Here is a 21,066-nt window from a genome sequence, read left to right as displayed (position 1 = left end):
ATCGCCCTTTGATGTGACATTATATTTTCACTTAACATAAATTTACCATGTCGGCGTTCTGGTTTACTGCACCACCAGTCAGGAACATTGCTCTGGCAGGCATTCTATACTTCATGTAACTAGTATTTTTACAGATTTTATGCTGCTGTTTGTATTTTTGTTAACTAGGCACACTGTTCTCTTTTGACAGTACACAACCTCACTGCTGCCCACTTTGATCAGATTTCGGATAGATCACATCAAATAGCATCTGACACATACTCGGAACCAGCCAGCTCAGAATGCAGAGCTACTGCTTGATCTCTCTCCTCAGTCCTTTTTTAGCTGGCCATGTGCAACAGCCCGCCTGGAATTAAACAGTTGACCTTTTCCTGTTGCTCCACCGCTGTTGCATCTGAACAGCAGCATGGCTGACTGCCGTTAGGGGGTTCCCTGCCTCGGAATGGACACTTGCTGCTAAGTGGTCCAAACACAGACGATCACCTAGGCTAACTTCTGGTCACATCTAATCACTCAGATCATTCAAATTGACCCCTTGGGTCCTGGGACTATCACTACTCGTATGCAGGGAACATGCTGCACTGTCTAGGGTCATTTGTGTGCATGAGGCGGTGTCGGCCTGGTTCTCTTCGTGTCCGTTTGATATCTCTGGATGCAGCTCTGACCGTTCCGTTTCCAGTTCAGATAAGCGCCAGCCTCGAGGAGGGCAGAACGCTATCATCACCTTTTCATCCTTCCCATCCTAGATCCTGGCACGACCCAAGCATCACTTCAACACCAGCTCCCTGTACAAGGATGGGGCTCTGGTGGCCTGGGACCCTGCGCCATATTCTGCTGACCTAGCCAGGGTAGGTCTGGGTTTCTTCACTGCCCGTGGGGAAGCTTTTCCTTTCAATCCAGGGTGGCCCAGAACGCAGGGGTCTACCTTTTAAAATATGGATATTTTTAATTGATTTCTCAATGAGACCGAGACAGGATGTGACAAACACAATACGAGTGGGGAGGAGCAGTGCGCATCTTTTCTTTTTGTAGCAGGAAAATCCAAAGCAAAAGTACACAAGGACAAGGTCAATATTCAGAGTTGTGATGAGGCTGAGTAACATGGCCGGTATATACAAAAACCAAGCAAAGGTACAGGGAAGGTCAAAGATATTCGGTAGGTCAAAAACAGGCTACAAGGTCGAATCACAGAGCATGCTTGGAACAGAAGGCTTAGTACATGTTGTGACTAGTTGTGAAAACACAAATCATTAACTCACAAGGAACATGAGAAACGGAACAGAATAAATAGGGTGCTCTAACAAGTGTCGGGGGACAATCATCAAGCAAAAAGAACAACCAAACTGAACATAGAAAATGGAGAACCTCGAACGCAGACATAGAAAAACACTAGACTACCTCAGTAAAACTTGTCCAATAATTCCCAAAACAAACAAGAAAACAAAGCAGGAAAAATGTGTACGTGTGTGTGTGGGGGGGCGGCTATTTCAGCCTTCTGGAACTTTCCTACCCCACGCAGTACCCAGACACCCTCCTGATGCGGCTGGCGGAGGCATGGCTGTTGTTTACTCCCTGTGAGCTAGCTGGTGTCAGGGTTGGCTCAAGTCTTTGATTCATCTGGGTCATGCCATGGAGGGGGTACTTAGCTTCCACGACTGCCCACTGGGTTCTAATGAGGAGGAGAGAACAGATACTGCCTGACTGGCAGTCCCTCTGGGGGAAGGAAACTGAAGAACAGAGAGCCAGAGCCACGCTGGGGTGGGAAGAGTGTGTTTATATCTACTGGAGTGCGAGAGGGCTTTGTCTGGATGGGATGTGTACAAAACGTCATTCAGAGGAAGTGTGTGTCGTGTCAGACACACAAACACACACACACACACACATATTCAAGTCTAAACCAAAGAACACAGCCATACATACCCATTACATTCATACATGTTTATTGCAATACCACACACTGAGACACACCCGACAAGGACAAACCACTTATCCTTAGCGTTTAGATGATAACAAAGTTCATAACTCTGCATAGATGGTTGGAGGATGATGCATTGAAACTGGAATTCTTGTCGAAAACCTGCAGGATTCTTTAAAAGCCACATTGACAGAGGTACATTGTTTAAAGCATGACCTTTGCCATCCATCGTCGATGCAATCAACCATCCAACAGGTCCATTGGCTTCATATAATGACACGACATTTGTTAACACGAGATTGGAAGCGAAAGTAATTGAATGACCAGTCAAGAATAACAGGTTAATTAGTTTTGCACCCCACACAATCAAGTGTGTGCGTGTGCAAGTGCTCGTGCGATGGAGTGAGTGTGCACATGTATGGGGTCGAGCGTGTCTGTGTTTGTTGTATGTCTGTATCGCTGTGCGTGTTTACAAGGCTTTTTAAAAACATTTATCGTTAGCTCAAAAACGGTCAAAGCTCCCTTTGGTAGAAAGATAAACACTGGAAATACGTCCTCATGACAGTCCCATAAGCAGCTTTCTCTGTCTCCAAAGAGGGTCGAACCCTCATGTTCTTTTGAGGGCCTGATTGTAGAAAGGAAGGGAGCCTCCAGCCCCAGGGAGACCCCAGCCTGACACAGCTTGCTCTGACACAGCTTGCTCTGACACAGTCCCTCTCTGTGCCTTCCTGTCATCCCCGCAGTGGTTCCAGAGCCCCGACTATGACCTCTTCACCCCCTACGTTCAGCACCGACTCCTCCAGCCGGCTCAACCCTTCTACATCCTCCACCCCAAGTTCATCTGGCAACTATGGGACGTGATCCAGAGTAACACTCAGGAGAGCATCCAGCCGAACCCCCCCTCCAGCGGCTTCATAGGTGGGTAGCGACTCGTCGTCTCTGGGCCTTACGGAGGCTTTTCCAAGGCAGTATAAACCCTTGAACCCTTCTCACACGCTGTACAGTCAAAACACGCTGGAAATGCGAGTATATTTGAATGGTGGCTACATGTAAAGCACATATTAACCTGTCCTACTGTCTGAGGTTATTTGGATGTTTTGTTTGGGCTCCAGGAAGGACATGTAGTGGGGGGAGGGGGGCTCGGATGGCTGAGCGGTTAGGGAGTAGGGCTATTAATCAGAAGGTTGTTGGTTCGATTCCTGGTTGTGCCAAATGACGTGGTGTCCTAGTGCAAGGCACTTCACCCTACTTGCCTCTGGGATAATGTCCCTGTACTTACTGTAAATCGCTCTGGATAAGAGCGTCTGCTAAATGACTAAATGTAAATGTAGTATTACAAAAGCCAAATGACGTTGTAGTGTCACCATTTCTTATTGGCTTGTATTTTTCCCAAGATTCTAAATGGAAGTCACATGTCACTGGCCAGGCGTAAATTCTGCGATCAATTAAGATGAGGTTGATGCCACAAATATAACATTCAAGGGCTTGAATGTTAATGCCATTGCATCATTCCCAACTGGATTTCTAAAAGGTTGCATGGTCAAGTTCATTAATCGTTAATTCATTTACTAATTCCTCTCTCCTCATTTAAACATCTCCTCGGTTGTTTGGAGCCTGACCCCTAATTATTTTTTATAACAATAGGAAGAGCAGAGCATGAAATATTGACCGTCTCATCAGGAAGTAAAAAAGGCACAATGAACAATGGGTACATTTCTCAGAGAAACACACCAACAAGCATTCCATTACGCACAGTTGGACTTTTATTGAATTATTCATTTTTGTTGTTAGGTGTGCTGTGAAGTCACTGTACGTCTGGATCGTCAGAATGTTGACATAGTGTTGTGGCAGACCCCGTTGAACCGAGGGAAGAGATTCAGGGACATTTTTATTCTCACAATATACTAACTAACAAGGACCTCATCTGATTAGATGAATTGTGTGTGTGAGGACTAAATAGGAAGGACTGTGAATCTGCCAGAGTGGGTCTCTGAAAACAGCCGGAGTACCTTGAACAGAGGAACTTGAAGAGCTTGTTGTGTACACAGTCCTTCGGGCTTCACATGAATACTTAATATCTGTACTTCTGAATCTTAATTAGTTTGACTTCACTGTCATACGGGTTAGATTATTGCGTTCCCTCCCAAGATCCAGGTGCTTGTCATAAGTATTACATAATAAGCAATGAGGCTTTGGTAAGTTATTCAGTCTTATTAACATATTAATGTTACGAAGCATCTTATAAGAGCATTATTATCTATTAACTAAACCTTATCTCATCTAACAATTAACACTGACCATAACCTTTAGCTCTAACCTTTACTAATATTATTAACACTTTTATAGTCTTATTAACAAATATTAACATTGATAAGGATCTTATTAAGACCTTATTTCCCATAAACGAACACTATTTACAAGCACCCGGATCTAAAATGTTCCCCTCGTCTTTTGGATCATAAATATCTCATCTTCTGTGTACAACCTTTTACAACCCAGTATATCACCATAAGTTTGGTTCTAGCTCTGTCCTGGCTCACTCAGGTCGATTAGTCTCCTTGCATTATTTACGAGTGCTCTTGTGCCCTCATCCACACGGATGAGGGAAGCGTGCTCCTGTGCCCTCTACCACACGGACGAGGGAAGCTTTGGCCTGGTGTCAGAGACCAAGCTCACGCCTATTTCACAAACACCAATCATCCACTATCATCAACGTACATAGAGGACATTGAGTACAAAAAAGAAATTATACCCTATATAAGAATTCACTCCATGTATGTTTTTTTTATGATGACAACACTGTTAAGTGTCTGAACAGAAAACCATTTGACTTTGACGTAAAGAAGACAGCTGTCAGTGCAATTTTGGCAATGCTGAGAACTCAAGAAATGTGAAAAGCAAAAAGCAGATTTTTGTTCAGGGACCATCTCACTGCATAGTATCACTGCAAGAATAAACACAGAGAGACTATATTTACACTCCTACTAAATGAGCGGACGACTGACAAAAAACTGGGAAGGGATTGCGTGTTAACAGTTCTCGGTTGACTTCTTAAAACGTTTTGTCCGTGACACTTGGCAACACACAGGAGAGGAGACACCACCACATGGCTGACCAGTGTGAAAAGTTCTTGGGTGACACCGTGCTGTAGACTTTTTGGGAACACTGTCCATTACGTACATCACACAAGTCCCTGGATGAAGATGACACTTTAAGGCAGATCCCCACATGAAATACTAGATGAGTCGGTGGACACTTTGACACGTTGTTTTGAGGTTTTTCAATGACACTGTCTGACAGCTCGTGGCCATCTTGGAAACAAAGGGAGGACAGGATGACTGCGCCGGTGTTGTTGTTGCTTTCTTTTACAAACTCGCTTCTCCCGGGTCGTTCCTTGCTGAGGTGATGGGACTGGTGCATTCTGGGATGTTGGTGCTCAGCTCGTTGTGGTTGGCGCAGGGGGAGATCTGCACTGCCGCTGCCACCGTGTTGCTGTACGCGCGGCGGTTCAGCTGGATGACTGTGGTCTTGGAGGGCATGGATGACTGGCCATTCTCTGTAGCCTGGGCCTTACAGTGGAACAGGATCAAAAAGCACCTGTAAAACTGGGCAGAGAAACAGAGAGGGAGGGGAGGGGAGGGGAGGGGAGGGGAGGGGAGGGGAGGGGAGGGGAGGGGAGGGGAGGGGAGGGGAGGGGAGGGGAGGGGAGGGGAGGGGAGGGGGGAGATCCAATGTTTGTTAGCAATTTTCCACCCAATGTGGGTCCAGCGAGATAGAAAATGTAGACGCTGTATGCGTGTCCATGGGTGGCTAATATTGATTGACAGATTCATTAATGTGTTCCCTGATGCAACTTTGAGATCCATCGCGCTCACCCACAGATGACTACACGTTCAAGCAATGACAAACACCCGTTCCGCTGGAACAATTCAAAGAGAGCTTTTTCAAATCGACCCCCCTTCATTTGACTGCGACATTTCATCCGAAAACCTCGCCCATGCCTGGGAGCCGGGGTAAAGAGCGACGAGAGCCTGTGAATGGTGTTCCACTCGATGGTAAACAATGACATGGTGTAGTAGAAGCCACAGGGCATGCTGATTAACTATTTCCAATGTACACACGAGAGGCAGAATCTCTACCAGAGCAGGAAATGAACACATAAATAAACATGACAAAGGTTGAGGTAAACCAGAGTTATGACACCGTATTAATGTGTATTAGGAGGTTCTTGATCATAAATTGGTAGGCTTCTGTGGCTAGACAGGTCAGTAAGAGGGCGTCCCGTCCCCCATCATCTGTGTAAGGGCAACACTTGCTGTATGAGCATGCAGTTCGTACTGAAAAGAATGATTTGTGAAGCCATGTTTTAGCCCGCCAGATAAGCATTATCCTGCAGGTACAGCAATATTGGAGAGATTATGTTTGCACGGGATCAGGCTCCCCAACTTGTGAGATGGCAGATGGTGTGCAATGATATGAGGCAACACAGCGGTGGATTGCTTTGTACACAGCAACATTTTGGTTGGCCCCACCAAATCTCACTCCAAGGTTTTTTGAAAAGTTGGCAGCCCTGTATTATGCATCTAAAGTCAATACAATCTCCTGAAAATCAGTTCAAGTCTAGGGTAGTGTACATAATCAAGGGTCCCCCTCCCCAGCCAGCTGTTAAGAGAAGATCTCATGAACTCGACGACTGTCATTGCGTTTCATATGCCGTATGAAAACCTTTTGGTTTGCCGTTTCAGGTACAATCCTGATGATGGCGCTGTGTCAGGAGGTCCACGTGTATGAATACATCCCTTCGCTCCGGCAGACGGACCTGTGCCACTACTACGAGCGCTACTACGACGCCGCCTGCACTCTGGGGGCGTACCATCCCCTGCTCTACGAGAAGGTGCTGGTCCACAAGATGAACGTGGCTCCTGAAGAGGACCTGAAGAAGAAAGGCAGGGTCACTGTGCCTGGCTTCAGCACCGTGGACTGTGGGCCGTGAACTCTTCCCATCGTTCTTTTGGAACTCGGACCCCCTGGGTTTCTGTGTAAATGAAGATGACGGTGCTCAAAGTATGAACCTGAGCTAACGGACGGGCGGAGACACGGTGAGTTTGAGCGTCTTTCGCTCCGAGCCTTAGGACCATGCTCCATTCGTTCTTGGGAGTGTCTTTGTCGGCAGCTGTTGGCCGCAAGGGCGGGCGACTTCAGCCAGGGACTGTTGAAGGGATCAAAAGCTGTGGACTTGACTTTCAAAGAGGTCGACAAGGAGAGAAAGTGTTTCGAATTATTCAGCCCTGAAGTAACGCCTGGTTGCTGGCAGGAAAAAAGCAAAACGAAACCGTTAGGCTAGCTGTAGCAAACACTGTTAATGGAGGTGTGTTCAAGGCATGAGGGTGTTGTGTTGCGGTGTGTGTTCGATTTAGTCCCATAAGGGGTCTTCTCATTAACACAGAACTCTAGAGCTGGTCTGCACTTTCCTTTTTGAATCATTTAGGTATTTTCCATCAACCCTTTGTTTTCCTATGATGTCTAGGCCTAGACTAGTTAGCTACACTGTAGCTCATGAAATGCCAATAAAATATCAAACACATTTACAGGTAGCTGGCTAGCTAGCCAAGCATCTAGCAAGATCCACAACTGGATAGAGAATCTGGCTGGCAATGCTAGGTATCTGGCCTGTGTTGTTTTAGAGCTGCTCTAAATAAATGTGTTACGACCTTTCTGTCGAAGGATAACACAATTCCAGTCTGTCAACTGTGTGAGTGCGTTGCAATACAAATACTTTGAAATAGAACAAATTGATTGTACATTAGTTGTAGACATTATCGGAGAATAATCCCTTGATGCAAAAACTCGGTAATCTGCAAATTGGCCCTGCTTTGAATAACTCAGTCGTTCCAACAATCACATTTATTTGAAGGACGTGTAATCGATGCATGTTTGTTTTAAAGCTAAGATTGTCGTTCATTCATTGTTGTGGAATAGGGTTAGTCAGAAAAGAATGGAATGTTTTGTATGTATTTTCCTGAAATTGATGGTGATTGATGTGAATTCACTGTGTTTGAAAAATGCGTTCTAGAAACCTAAAGGAAAGGGGAATGTGAATGTATATCTTTCACTGTCGATTCCTGTTTTACCTTACTTTGAACCTATGGCGCCAAATCAAGAAATTACAAATAGGCCACAAATCATGCACGCCTTTACTCATCATTTCAACACATTTGTACACTCCGAGTTCAATATTATTAAGTATAATCAAACGCAAAAGTAGAATGAAGAAGAATAGTCAAAAACTTTTTAAAAACAAGTACCTTTTTGATTGGAACCAAGCAAGAGCAATATTAGAACTTTGTCTGTAACTGTGATATTCTTGTTGTGGTACGAGGGAAAACCTGTGTGGTCATATGAGGGAGAACTGTTTTGTGTAGAAGTTTGTGTACTTAATGTACAAAGACCTAACACATTTTTAGGAAATCCTTACTGTGGGTATGCGAATAGTAATTGTATTTACTTGATTTTTAATGCCGCAAGAATGTGTTCTACCCCGATGTTTTTAATGAGCTCAGAAGCAGGAAACTCGGAGAGCACAGATGATAACTGTAATCTGGGTCACTAGAACATCATTCAGGAAAGACGGAAAGGTATTGGACAGTAAGAGCAGTTTCTCACTGTCATGGTGTGGTCTGTCAGGTGGTGAAGGGGATTTACCCTGTCGTTTACAGATATACTACAGAACACATGGCCTTTAGCAACCAACAGATCCATTTGACTGCTGTTCATTTCCCTGGCCTTGACACAATGGTACAGATACACTGTGTAAATAGAAGGTGCATTTGGTTGGTTTTGGATTATGGAAATCTGGTAAAACTGTAATGCAACGCAGCTATTCATACTTGCTGGGTACTCTAATGAAATGTATTGCCTTTAGCAATTATAATAGACTTGAAATTGTGCCAAATACTTTCTCTGTGAGGTTACTGCTGTACTGCTGCTGCTAATGGTGTCTTGGGAACACACTACTAAACATGGTAAGGTGGGCAAAGCAGCCGTTTTGAAATGTTTGAGCAAAGTGACAGAGCCATATCATTAGGAGTCATTTAATAGTGGTATTATAAAAAGGAAAGTAGAAAGGGCAGCGACTGAAATGTCGTTTTGACCTGGTGGTTGTATGATCCAATGTGTACAGCATAATATATATATATACCTTAAATATTATTGGCTGGTCTTGACAAAAACCTAACAGTGCAGTATTCTCATTTGTACAGTGTTTTTCTGTTTTACTGCTCATTTTGTATAGATCAGTTTGCACTGAACATGATTTGATAGTAAGATTTGTACTTTTCCCATCGTTTTCTACTAACACTGTTACGAATAAAGACGTTATACAGCAGTGTTCTTTGTCTCTCGCCTACAATCTTTCACCATACCATGTCAACACTACACCACATCTCCCAGAATTCCGGAGGCGGGTCAGATATCCACGTACCTGTTTGTTCATGAGGATGTAGATGAGGGGGTTGATGACGGTACTGCTCTTGGCCAGGATGGATGGTACCACACTGGCAACGGGGGTGATAATGCCTGGACGGCCAAACGTGGCCATCATGGCCACCACCCCATAAGGCATCCAGCAGAGAAGGTAGAACACCACGGTGGTGATCACCATGACGAGGATGTGGTACTCTCTGCGCCGGGCCGCCGACTTCCGGAACCTTCCGACCTTAAGCAGGAGAGCAAGTGTTAACTTCTGACAGAGTCCTTGACTTTCTCCTGACCCAGTCACTAAAGTGATCTAGTCACAGACCACACCCTCGATTAATTGCCATTAACGTGTTCCATTCTTTTTTTTAAAGACTGAGGGAAGGACTGAGGATTTAGGGCTTCCATTTCCTCTCTCTCTCTCTCTCTCTCTCTCTCTCTCTCTCTCTCTCTCTCTCTCTCTCTCTCTCTCTCTCTCTCTCTCTCTCTCTCTCTCTCTCTCTCTCTCTCTCTCTCGCTCTCTCCACCGTCACTGTACAAAATCATAAAGGCAGGAATGCCCCTAACAAATAATCTTAAAAGAACATTTCCTGTGGCTTGCTATAGGTTCTGGAAAAGCTTCTCAACATGGCCATCCTCTTCCACCCTCTCCTTCCATGGGGCAGTTCCTCATGACTGAAGGGAGGAAACCATGGTTTCCAGTACACTGCGTCCACCTGTCCTGTCTTGTTAGATCAGTGGTTACCGCCACAGGAGAGACGGGGAGGAGGTATTCAAAGACGGCCCAGCTGAAGTCATGCAATACTTGCAAGACCTGACACCTAGGTTGCGTGCTACACATCTAGGCCTTATACAAGAAGAGTTTCTGAGCACCCATCTCATTAGGAGCTTCACAGAACCCCCAGAACCTTCCTGGGAGCTGGTTAGTACGCAGTGAGGAATTTAGTCATGAGGTAATGGGATAAGGCCAATTTTTACTTGTTGCCAAATTAGAAAGGGGAGCAAAGTGTCAAGTCAGTAGGGATGATGTTTTTTGGAGAACAGTACAAAGAACAGTGCTCTCTCTGATCTAACTCCTCTAATATTGGGCTGCTTGGACAGAAAAAGGTAGGTTTACAGCCTAAACAACGACTCTCCCTAACTGCCTTCGCACACGTACACACACAGTGTGTTTGTGCCGCTTATCAGTCCATTCAAAGGAGGCGCAAAACTCTGACCCACTTCTGCTAATCTGGGCAACCGACCAAGTTAAATAACCTCTTTATCTTTCTGACACGTCTGCTTTCCATCTTGTGCACTCAAAACATCCACCATTGCATTTCCATATTCATTTTTCAGCAGTGACCCTGAGTCTCTTCGGTCCACCACGATGGGCTTGTTCGGAATGCCTCACGTTATCCTTCCGTCGTAAACAGTCAACTAAAAGTACACTGTCCGCAATAATCTGCCCTGCAGACCACTGGGCCCCCTGGAGATCCAGTGTATATGGGGTTGGTGTCGGCACAGATGATATGTTTCTGTGCCGTCAAAGGCTGCCTGACCTGCTTGACGGCGTAGAGTAGCCTCCCGTAGCAGTACACCATGACCAGGACGGGCAGGCCCAGGCAGAAGATGAACAGACAGATGATGTAGGAGTGGGACTGGGGACTCTGCTCTGTCCACGTGACTGAGCAGCTCGTCCCTGCTCCCTCCAGTCCATAACTACTCCAACCCAACAGGGGGGGCACTGTCCAGAAGAGGGAGTAGAGCCAGGCTCCGGCTACGGCCAGCAGAGGCTTCCGGTAGTCCGGCGCCTGCTTGTTGTACACGGTCAGCGTGCTGTAGCGATCGTAGGAGAGCACGGCTAAGGAGACGAGCGACACGATGCCTGGCACACAGAAGGAAGAGGAGAGGAGGAGAGAGAGGGAGGGACATGTGATCGTGTGTTTAGAGTCACCAGACTGGATGGTTTTAGTAAGCGACACAGTGACACCTGTTGCATGCATGCCATTCCTTGTTTGTACTGGTCAAGGTTAACAGGTACAGCAGTTCAGGGTGTTCACAGTCACCGTAATAGGTAGTCCAGGGTGTTGGTAGTCACACTAACAGGTAGTTGTGTTTTTATTTGTCGTTTTTTTCAGAACATTTACTATAAACTATCACTAATATCACTGAAAACAATTCTTGACAACAGGATTTCTTTATCCCGCAAAAAAGTGCATACAGTAATAGTAATTAATTGCAGTGTAGCAGTCAAAATCTCTTAACATTCTACAGCGCAACAGCAACAACAGATCCTGGAGGTAGATATGAATATCACAGAGAGGGGTGACTCAAACACAAAACACCAGCTCATCAAAGCTTTAAGCCTTGACAGAGAAACCTAACACCCAATAAATAGCATCAGTTTCGCCAACAAATGATTTCCGCCATTGAGTCAGCAGTTTAAAACCCAGTCCTCTGGATGCATAAGAGGGTAGGTTTCAGTTTGGATACAAACTCTCTGAGGCAGTCTTCACTCCTCGGTGGTCCGTGGGAACAGGCCGATGTAAGCAATCTTGGCCGATTCGTTCTGGGAATTGTAATAATCTAAAACGTATGGTCTTGATATGGCCATGTACTGTACTCTACGTACGTCTCTGAACGCAAAATCGAATTACTTATTTTGGGGGAAATTGTCTTTCAAGCGTACGTCTTCTAAAATGGACTTTAAACGTCTCTGGATGAAATCATGACAGCCTTGGAGACTTAACATCAAATCTGACACGATAGCCCAAACAACCTGGCTGATGAATAGGAGTTTCATCCACCACCTTAACCCAACACAGGCCGATAACTTGGAATGTTACTGTTGTTATTGGAAACTGAATTTCATCTGAAGCCTCAGGGATGCAGTTATTTACATGACTTTCACTGCCACATCGTTTGTAAAGAGCGATAGTGTTAACAGATCTGATCCAAGCTGAAGTTACCACTATGGAGTTTATGGTACATTAGCCAAAAGATTTGGGGAGCTAAATCTGTTTACTTAGTTATGACACATACTGTACATGTTTTTATTGTACCTACTCAATCACTGAAAAATTAAACAGAAAATGTTTGGGGCAGCATATTGCACACACAAAAAAATCAAGCACACAGTTGAATTGTCTTTTAAGTACCACGTACTTCCTTCTGAACATCCAAAAGTTTTTCCTTTCAAAATGAATTATCCTATAACATTACCTTAATAATATAGTTTCAATAGGCTTGTGCCATGGAGCATAACTTTAATCCAAGACTAAACCATGAGGGCTGTGTTTTTTCAATTGGAAGGCTTTGATTAAATCCAACCGTCTTGTCTCACTTTTCCTTCAGACACGAAACAGAATATGTTTCTGGGAGACGCTTCAAATCAGCCGAGCGTGTAAGAAATAATTAGGTTTTAAGGTACAGTATCACTGCAGGCACACATCACAGTGGAATAGTGCATGATGGGTGATTTTACTTTGAAGATGATGTCTAATCACCCATCACACCTTCACATCTAATTCATATTTGCTGTATGTAGGAGTGAGCTTCAAAGTACAGTTAAATAAGTCATGATGCTAAGTATTACTGGGATGTTGCAATTAGATTTTTTTTAATTCAAACTTTCGTCAAATATAGAATGCTTTCACATATACAGTGTAGTAACAGAACAGCATTAGTCTGGTCTTGTTATTGTCACTTGCAAACCTGTAAAAAATGTACACATGGTGCACAAGAAGCAAGAAACACAGTGCTGTATGATATATTATATATCTAACTTAGGGGCATGTAAACGGCCAAGTTCCAACACATTCCTGCTCCACGCTAGTCTATGACACAAAACACACACACACACACACACAAAAGCACACAAGTTCACATTGAAGGCACAAATTTGGCTCACGCTACATAAATCTAATTGAAATGTGCACACACACAATCAAGACACAGACACCCTTCACCTGAATGGGTGCTTTTCATTTTTCCTTCCCCAGAGGGATATTCACAGCCAAGTCGAACATCTGGGCATTCGCTTCTAGACGTGCTGAATACAAATAAACAAGGCTGAAGTACTGGCAGCTGTGTCCAAGACGTCGTTTCATTACGCTCAAGAGGCATGCAGCATCCAAGCCTCTTAATTACATCTGGCCATGGCTGAGGCTGGAGGGGAGACTAGAGAGGCCACACCACACCTCATCCTCCCCCACCTCCACCACCACCACCACCACTACCACCACCACCACTACCACCACCACCCCCACCACCCTCACTACCACCACCACCACCCCCACCACCACTACCACCACCACCACCACCACCCCCACCACCCTCACTACCACCACCACCACCCCCACCCCCACTACCACCACCACCACCCCACCACCCTCACTACCACCACCACCACCACCACCACCACCCTCACTACCACCACCCCCACCACCCCCACCACTACACTTTCTTTGGATATCACCGGAGATCTCTTCCCATGGAGAATGGGAAGGTGACGTCTTTAATGAGCACAGTTCACCTTCTCAAAGCTTCCAGTCAACCAACAGAGTTTCTCGCCCCTTTTCAGCTCCTTGGCCTTCGCACGTGACGTTACAAGAGAGCGCACACCGACGAATCTCAAAGGAACATGTGACCTCTTTGTCTTTAATCTTGGTGGGAAAGTGGGAGTACATGAAGCCAACTGGAGCTGTAAAGTGGGTGGTGGACAGGCACTATTTCCTATTATCCAAAGAGAACACAGCACCACGGACGGAGGACTTAAAGGAACATTGTTTAAGTCTTAACGGCAAACGTTCAACGCGGTTCGAATCTCGGTGAGCTTGTAATGTTCCGCCAACGAAATGTTCAAGATATTCTCTGTCACATCTCGTACTGACGCATATGAATGAGCAAGCCCCAATCTAAATTGTGCGATAGTTCCAAGACTTCCAGTGCTATTAAAGAATCCACCGTTTTCCTTCATGTCTCCATTTGCATGGTTGTGTGTGTGTGTGTGGGGGGGGGGGGGGGGGGTGATGGGCATGGAGTGCTGACTGGATGATGCCTGCAGTGAAATCAGGAATGCACATTGAATCAACAAGGTACTGCATGCCATATGGCCCTCTGTGATGACTTCTTATTAAATATGGATCAATTAATTGACAGGCAATTCAAACGTTTTCCTTCACTGACATTTCTCAAAGCATTATATAAAAAAATATGTTAATATCATAGTTGACCAAATAAGGTGCCAGAAGTGTTAACATTAACCATAAATCAAATCAACTGGGTCTGAAATGAAATTGCTTTCCTGACTCACTGGGTCATGCATGTTTCTAGAGGTATTTCTCGTCGACATTTCAACGTGAGTCATTTTGCACTTTACCGTGTTCTTGTACCAGGCTGGTTGACATGCTGACAATGGAATAAAGAGTGACTTCTGTGCCCCAAAAGGTCTTAACAACAATATGTTTCCTAAGAAGGAGAACTTCACGTCACAACGTCCGTTTCCTGCATGGACACTCGGGTATTTAGAAACCCATGAAAATGTGGCGTTCCGGAATTGAAACCAATGCCAAGCTTACAGTAAGCGATCCAATTTGTGGTGCAGCTAGAGTAAGGGGTTGGGTTAAGCATAACTAAGTTTGTTATCTCCTAATCGGTACGTGGCACCAGCCTTCCCGAGTGTTTCGAAATCGAGAACAACTGGAATCCTTAGGTTCCTCACTCCCATTCACACCAGGCAAAATATCAAGGGCGATAGCCAGTATTTTGACTGGACCTGTTAATTGGCTCTCACATAGCTGTGAATATGACAGGAGAAATACCTTTTTTGCATGTAGCACCAGGCCCTAGTAACTAAGCCAACCACTGGGAAATCATAGCAAACAAAGATAAGATAACTAACGTAAAGAGCAGCACAGACTTGCCATTTCATTATCCACATCTCCGGAGACTCCAAAGACAAGAAATACAAGAACTGCTCTCTGACCCTCTCTCTCCTTCAGTGTTCACCAGAGTCTGCTGATGAACCCCAGCTACCACCCTTCATGACTGTAATCTAATATTGTCAACACGACCAAAGGTCATCGAGGCTCAATTAATCGAATCACACTGAACTGGATAAGTCTTGACTGGTGATGATCCCGCAGCGTGTGAATGCAAATAAAGACTATTCTAAGAGCAAGAGAAGAACTACCTGTGGTTTGTGAGATGACAAATGACAGGTAAGACTGCCCTCCCCCCCCCCCCCCCCCCCCCAGGAGAACTTTCTCACTCTCTGGGGAGTCGATTTATTTGCATCAACTAAATCCCGTTCATATTACTACACAAAGTGTCCTTGTGCAGATACCACTGGAAATCTGGAAATGTGTAATTGAAAAGTCAAATAAATCTATACGCTGTTGGACGCATCACTGCTATATTGCTACCACAAGTATGTACGGTAAATGATGTTTGATGAGTTTTGTAAAGCATTTCCCCCCCCGATTAACATTTAGATGCTGTGTGACATTAAGTCTACATTTCTATCTGCGGTGAGAAGCAGGGAAAAGCCTCCAGGTGTTGCTCGAGATTGCTTGAGTTTAAAAAGAAAATGTTGGCACGAGCAGATTTGCCAGAGGCCCTTTGCACCCTGCCCAGGAGAAAGAATATCCAGGTATAAAAGCAATCTTTCACCATCAGTCCAACTGCCAGTAAAAAGAGGCAGTGGGGGAATTTGCAAATGAACTGGTTCTGAGCAGACATGGAGCACAGCGAGAGCATGCAAGCCTGTCATCTGAGATAGGGGATTTATTGAATCTGCTCCACGACGATGCCCAGTTACATTTACTTGACTCATTCAGTGGCCAGAACACAATTAGACTGTCCATGGAGGGCTGGAGGAAGCTGAGGGGACCACAGCAGGGGGGGGAGTGACTGGCTGGACATGCTTGGGGGGGGACCTGTCAGAGCAGATTCACCCCAGCAATTAAATCATGTTGACTGTGAGCTGGACTGAAGCGGTACTCCCTCTAGAGAGTGGCCGCTGCAGTCCACCTGCTTGTCTTCAGAGAGCCTAATAGAATGGGACGGACACTCTGTCAATATTTGTGTTTATGGGAGGAATCACAATAACATCCCATATTACCTTAATTTCCCAGTTTTACTAGTGTCTCATCAACCCCTGGGGCTTTTCTTGGAGAGTTATTCAAAAACCTCATCATTTAAATCAATAAATAATCAGATTCACCAGAACACCAATTCCATTTATTCATGAGGATGATGCTGATATGATGGTTTCCTGTCGAATAATATGAAACAATGAACACATATTAACTACCCTCACATATAAAGCACAAATGGAATAAAACATAACTTGTTTACATATCTAAGAATCTAATTTCTTCTACAATGTATCTCTTATTATCAAATTAGAGAGAGAGAGAGAGAGAGAGAGAGAGAGAGAGAGAGAGAGAGAGAGAGAGAGAGAGAGAGAGAGAGGTGGGGGGAGAGAGTGGGAGAGAGAGAGATGAACCCTGTTCATACCGTAACATGTATCTGGTACATTTACAAAAGGATGATCTGGTAACTGGCTCTTCTCATGGGATTTCACAGGGGCCTAAATGAAGACATCTGACAGGGGATAGTCATTTGCAGAGGAATGTGTGGTTCAGAAGCATACCATCACCTTCCCCGTCCCTAAGGACATGAGCCTTGGCAAGCGGAACCATGTGAAACGCACACAAACACAGACACAAAGACGTTCAACACTAATAAGATAATCTTGTGTGATTTTTCGTGGTCAGGGAAAGTGCACTATAAAAGCAACCGGATGCCACTTTATATTTGTTGACCTTTGAGGTGACATACAAGGATCTGAAAGGATTCACATATCAGCGACAGGTACAATTCATTTAGTAGTAATAGTAGTAATAGTAGTTTGCTAGAATAATAGTAGTAGTCTGTATGTATTGAACCCCAAGAGGAAATAATGAAAAGGTTCATAGTACAAGCTAAACTGTGCTTGTTTCATTTTGAACCAGTTGCCCCATGTTGCAGTACATTAATTAATGCTTTACTTCTCCATCAGTTATGCAATCTCATCGCCCACCCCTTTCCCTCAGAGTTCTTCCTCCCCAGCCAGTCTCCCTCAAGCAGGACAGCATGTTCTAATCTTCAAAGCTGTTTAATGATATTTATCGGCACACTTGAGATTATTCGTCAGACAAGCAGAGATTTTGCCCTCGCTGTACGCTCCAAAGGGCACTAGGGAAAAGCTCCGTTTTACGCACAGAGCCCAGGTCGGTTCTTTGTACGGGTGGAACCTCTTCCAGACAGGAGATCAGTTCAAGTGTCTGCATTTCAGAAGTGTTTGGGCACTGGCCCTGGCTCTTTGGGGTAGGTAAGGAGGAACAGCACCCACACGGAGCAGCTGGAAACCGTTACAGCTGGGTCTGCCAAGGGCACCGTGACTTTGCACAGCATCCCAGTCGCTGCTCGAGCTAGCTTCAAATGCCTGGGACACCAGTTAATTATTCAACAGCTGGGGAATAAAATGCCTACATTATTCACTATCTGCAACTACGCAAGGTGTGTTCACTTTACTGTTGATCACGCTCATACATGGCAACGTCCTCCAATGTTAATACCAGGGATTGAATAGTGTGTGTTTTGGGGGGGGGGGGGGTGAATAAGTTTGCCGACTCCCCAAGTCCAGCTGACCTACCGATGGGTTAAACCCAGCTCAGAGAAAGCAAGATTTCATTACGTGGGGTGTGTGTAGAGTAGAGGGAGAAAATTCGATGCTCTTCACACAATGTTTTGCTCCATTACGGTCACCTTGATGGACTAGTTATTAGAGCTGAATGAAAGATTGGGCTTTCTTACCAGGGCTGGAAACCCAGTGGTACTGAAGCCAGGGAAATTAAACGTGTTTGTCCTGTGTGGATCATAATATTAATTGTTGTAAGAATTGCTTTTCCCATGATGTTTTGTGATCTTTTAAAAACTTTGACAGCTACGCCTGTGACCATATCCCAGTTAGAGTTATGGCGCTTAATTTCTTCTTTGTTTATGTTCAAAAACATTTTTTATTCATCTCCAAGGGGCAGTTAATTGGGTCAGTGCAAGTGTAATCAATAGAGAACAGTATTTCTATTGTTAAAGACTGTCATATAAAGCAACAAAGAGGGCTCTGTTTCTGTGATGTTGAGAATGAAATCAATTTCCCTGATAACAGACTAAAAACCTAAGACCCCAGCTTGTGTCAGGTGCATTTACTTAATGACTCACAAACTTGACTTTTGCAGTACCAGCTGAAAGTAATATCATAACACCGGAAAAAGATATTGTACACCCATTTGACAGACTGTACTGTGTCATCTCATGCAAAAGTATTGTTGCCACCAAGAGGCCAAGTGAAAGCTAACCATTTGATTAACCATTAATTGTTGAATGATTTGAACCTTATGCAAAGCTGTCCATTGTTTGATTTCCTACATTTAATTCAAAATGGTTTTAAATGTGTTATTTGGACTCTTGATGCCCACACTTACACAGGGGATGACACAATATATAGTCTGGCAAATTGGAGCCAAACAAACTAAACATGTTTTTTCTGTGTTATGACATGATAAAGTCTATCTTGCAACGGTCATGTGAGTGCCTTTTCAGCTAACAGCATATCACCCATTCTCCATATCGGTGCTCTTATCCCCAAAATGACATAATGTTCTTATCAATTACAAACACCCGTGTGACATCATGGATGATGTCACCAGGGGCGTAGCCAGAGTCATATTTTGGGGTAGGCCTAGAAAAATATGGATAGGCTTCTTTTCAGGGTTTTTTTCTTATTTACTTTGCGATGTGCACCCGGTGCATCATTTTTCAGAGATATTTTCGTTTTTTGGGTATGCCTTAGAACAAATTGGGTAGACCTGTACCTAACCAGACCTGTGGCTACCCAGGCCTACCCGTGGCTACGACCCTGGATGTCACTGATACAAACCTGTAGGGTCTAGGTCCAGAAAGGAGGAGGAATTCAGAGGAATTCGACCAAACCCTTTTGCTTGATGGTGCTGTTAGTTAGGATTTATTTCAGCAGGCTCATTTGGTTTGTTGGTGTCAATATGAAGGAACTTCCTCAAATACTTTTTTTTTTGTCTTCTCTGTCATACATGTCTGGCTTTCAACAGGAAAGTCCTCACCAAATCATAGCCAAGCTTCCAATATCCCCTCACAAAAACCCCTCTCATTGGTGCATCAACACCTGCCTCAACCTCATTCGTTTATAAAGGAATCTAACAATGCAGTGGTGGACATGTGTACATTTTGAAGTATATTTGTTTTTATACTTGCTAAATTCTAGAGATGCCATGCTGATATGCCAGCACACACACACACGCGCGCGCGCGCACACACAGACACAGTGGCCTCAGTTCATTATGCAGTTTACTGTATGCGGGGCATTCATTTCACAAGTTCCATTTTTATGCTCTGGACGTGTTAAAATGTCGAAACAACCCACATGTACAGTATGGTACCCTACTGTATTTAAAATAAACTTACCGAAGCAAGAGTTGACGAAACCGTACCACATACAGCCGTGCCTCCCGTACAACCAGCGTGCCTGAATACTGGATGCAAAGCTGAGAGTGGTGCCGCAGACGCACACGAGCATGTCACTCACGCTAATATTGAGAAGCAGCATGTTAACAGGGGTCCGCAAAGTTTTGAACTTGCAAAACAGGATCAATACTATCAGGTTATTAAGGAAACCAAATATCATTATAGATCCTAGAAACACTGAGACCACGGTGTGCCCTGTTCGAGACAGTCTCTCTGCTGGGGTGTCATTCCATTCTTGGTCCAGAAACGACAGCGGTTCCTCGCTGCTTGAGTTTGAACTAAAGTTTATATTAGCCACCTCGGAAAACATCGTATGCAGTGGTCATGAGCTCATTGAGGCTTTACTACTTGTCCAGCACATAGTCCGATAAATACATCTATATTAAGCATAGCCTCATCTTTCATCCTCAAAAATGCGGCGCGTAAAGCAGTGGGATGAAATAAAAGAAAGTTTGATTTAGTCTCTTTGTCGGACGCTTCCTTCCCTTTACAAGAAGATACTGAATTGCACTGAAGCTCGGAATCAATAGTTGCAAAACAAAAATCAGTTATATCTTTGTTGGTGGGTGTCCTCTGATACAGAAGCAACCTTTTCACGGACGTATGTTAAGCAACTGACAAGGTTCTGTAGTTCTTTGCAGTTACAGCAACAAGAAAACAACTGGTAAACAAAGTAGTTTCTAACCTCCTCAGACTTAACCTTATGCAAACCGCGCTGGAGTTTAATATTGGTCTGTTAACAACTTATAATAAAACAACATTTCGTAATATATATCTCCACTTAAAGATAATATGATCTTTATAAAACAAATAAATTCACAATTACATTCAGAGTCAGCAATAGGTTAACGAAGAAAGAACAAAACGTGCGTAAACTGTTTGTTAATAAAAAAAATACTACTGCCGTTTTTGTTTTTGTAATTCCGAAAGCTTTCGTAATAATATGATAGTTGAGAATAATCCATATGAAGAAGCCTTCTTGCAGCTCCATGCATAGTCCTCGAAATGCCTTGACTTTACGCGCGTCCTTGGATCACCATCCTTTAGTGGCACCATTGGGGGTGCGTTTATCAACCTGGAGGGCGACTGAG

The 21,066-nt window shown here is 44.3% G+C and overlaps 2 protein-coding genes across 5 annotated transcripts in view; one reads left to right on the top strand and one right to left on the bottom strand.

Annotated features, from left to right (window-relative positions):
- The window catches only part of st6gal2b (ST6 beta-galactosamide alpha-2,6-sialyltranferase 2b), a 25,386-nt gene extending 16,087 nt beyond the window's left edge, over nucleotides 1–9,299 (top strand). For 3 of the 4 annotated variants that reach the window (XM_047030572.1, XM_047030570.1, XM_047030569.1), the window contains exons 4-6: nucleotides 747–848; nucleotides 2,659–2,833; nucleotides 6,661–9,299. In XM_047030572.1, the coding sequence (XP_046886528.1) occupies nucleotides 747–848; nucleotides 2,659–2,833; nucleotides 6,661–6,908 (525 nt within the window). In that variant the 3' untranslated portion in view covers nucleotides 6,909–9,299. The remainder of the gene's footprint in view (nucleotides 1–746; nucleotides 849–2,658; nucleotides 2,834–6,660) is intronic. The other variant, XM_047030573.1, reaches the window with a different exon arrangement.
- Nucleotides 3,211–21,066, bottom strand: tmtops2a (teleost multiple tissue opsin 2a). The gene is made up of 4 exons (XM_047030599.1): nucleotides 19,916–21,066; nucleotides 10,930–11,255; nucleotides 9,396–9,629; nucleotides 3,211–5,520 (listed from the first exon to the last, which is right to left on the bottom strand). Exons 1-4 carry the CDS (start codon nucleotides 20,283–20,285, stop codon nucleotides 5,281–5,283), a joined length of 1,170 nt encoding a protein of 389 aa, XP_046886555.1. The 5' UTR covers nucleotides 20,286–21,066; the 3' UTR covers nucleotides 3,211–5,280.

The sequence above is a fragment of the Hypomesus transpacificus genome, chromosome 12 (assembly GCF_021917145.1).
Source record: "Hypomesus transpacificus isolate Combined female chromosome 12, fHypTra1, whole genome shotgun sequence".
In the NCBI taxonomy this organism is placed as follows: domain Eukaryota; kingdom Metazoa; phylum Chordata; class Actinopteri; order Osmeriformes; family Osmeridae; genus Hypomesus; species Hypomesus transpacificus.
This window is presented reverse-complemented; position numbering and strand designations above follow the sequence as displayed.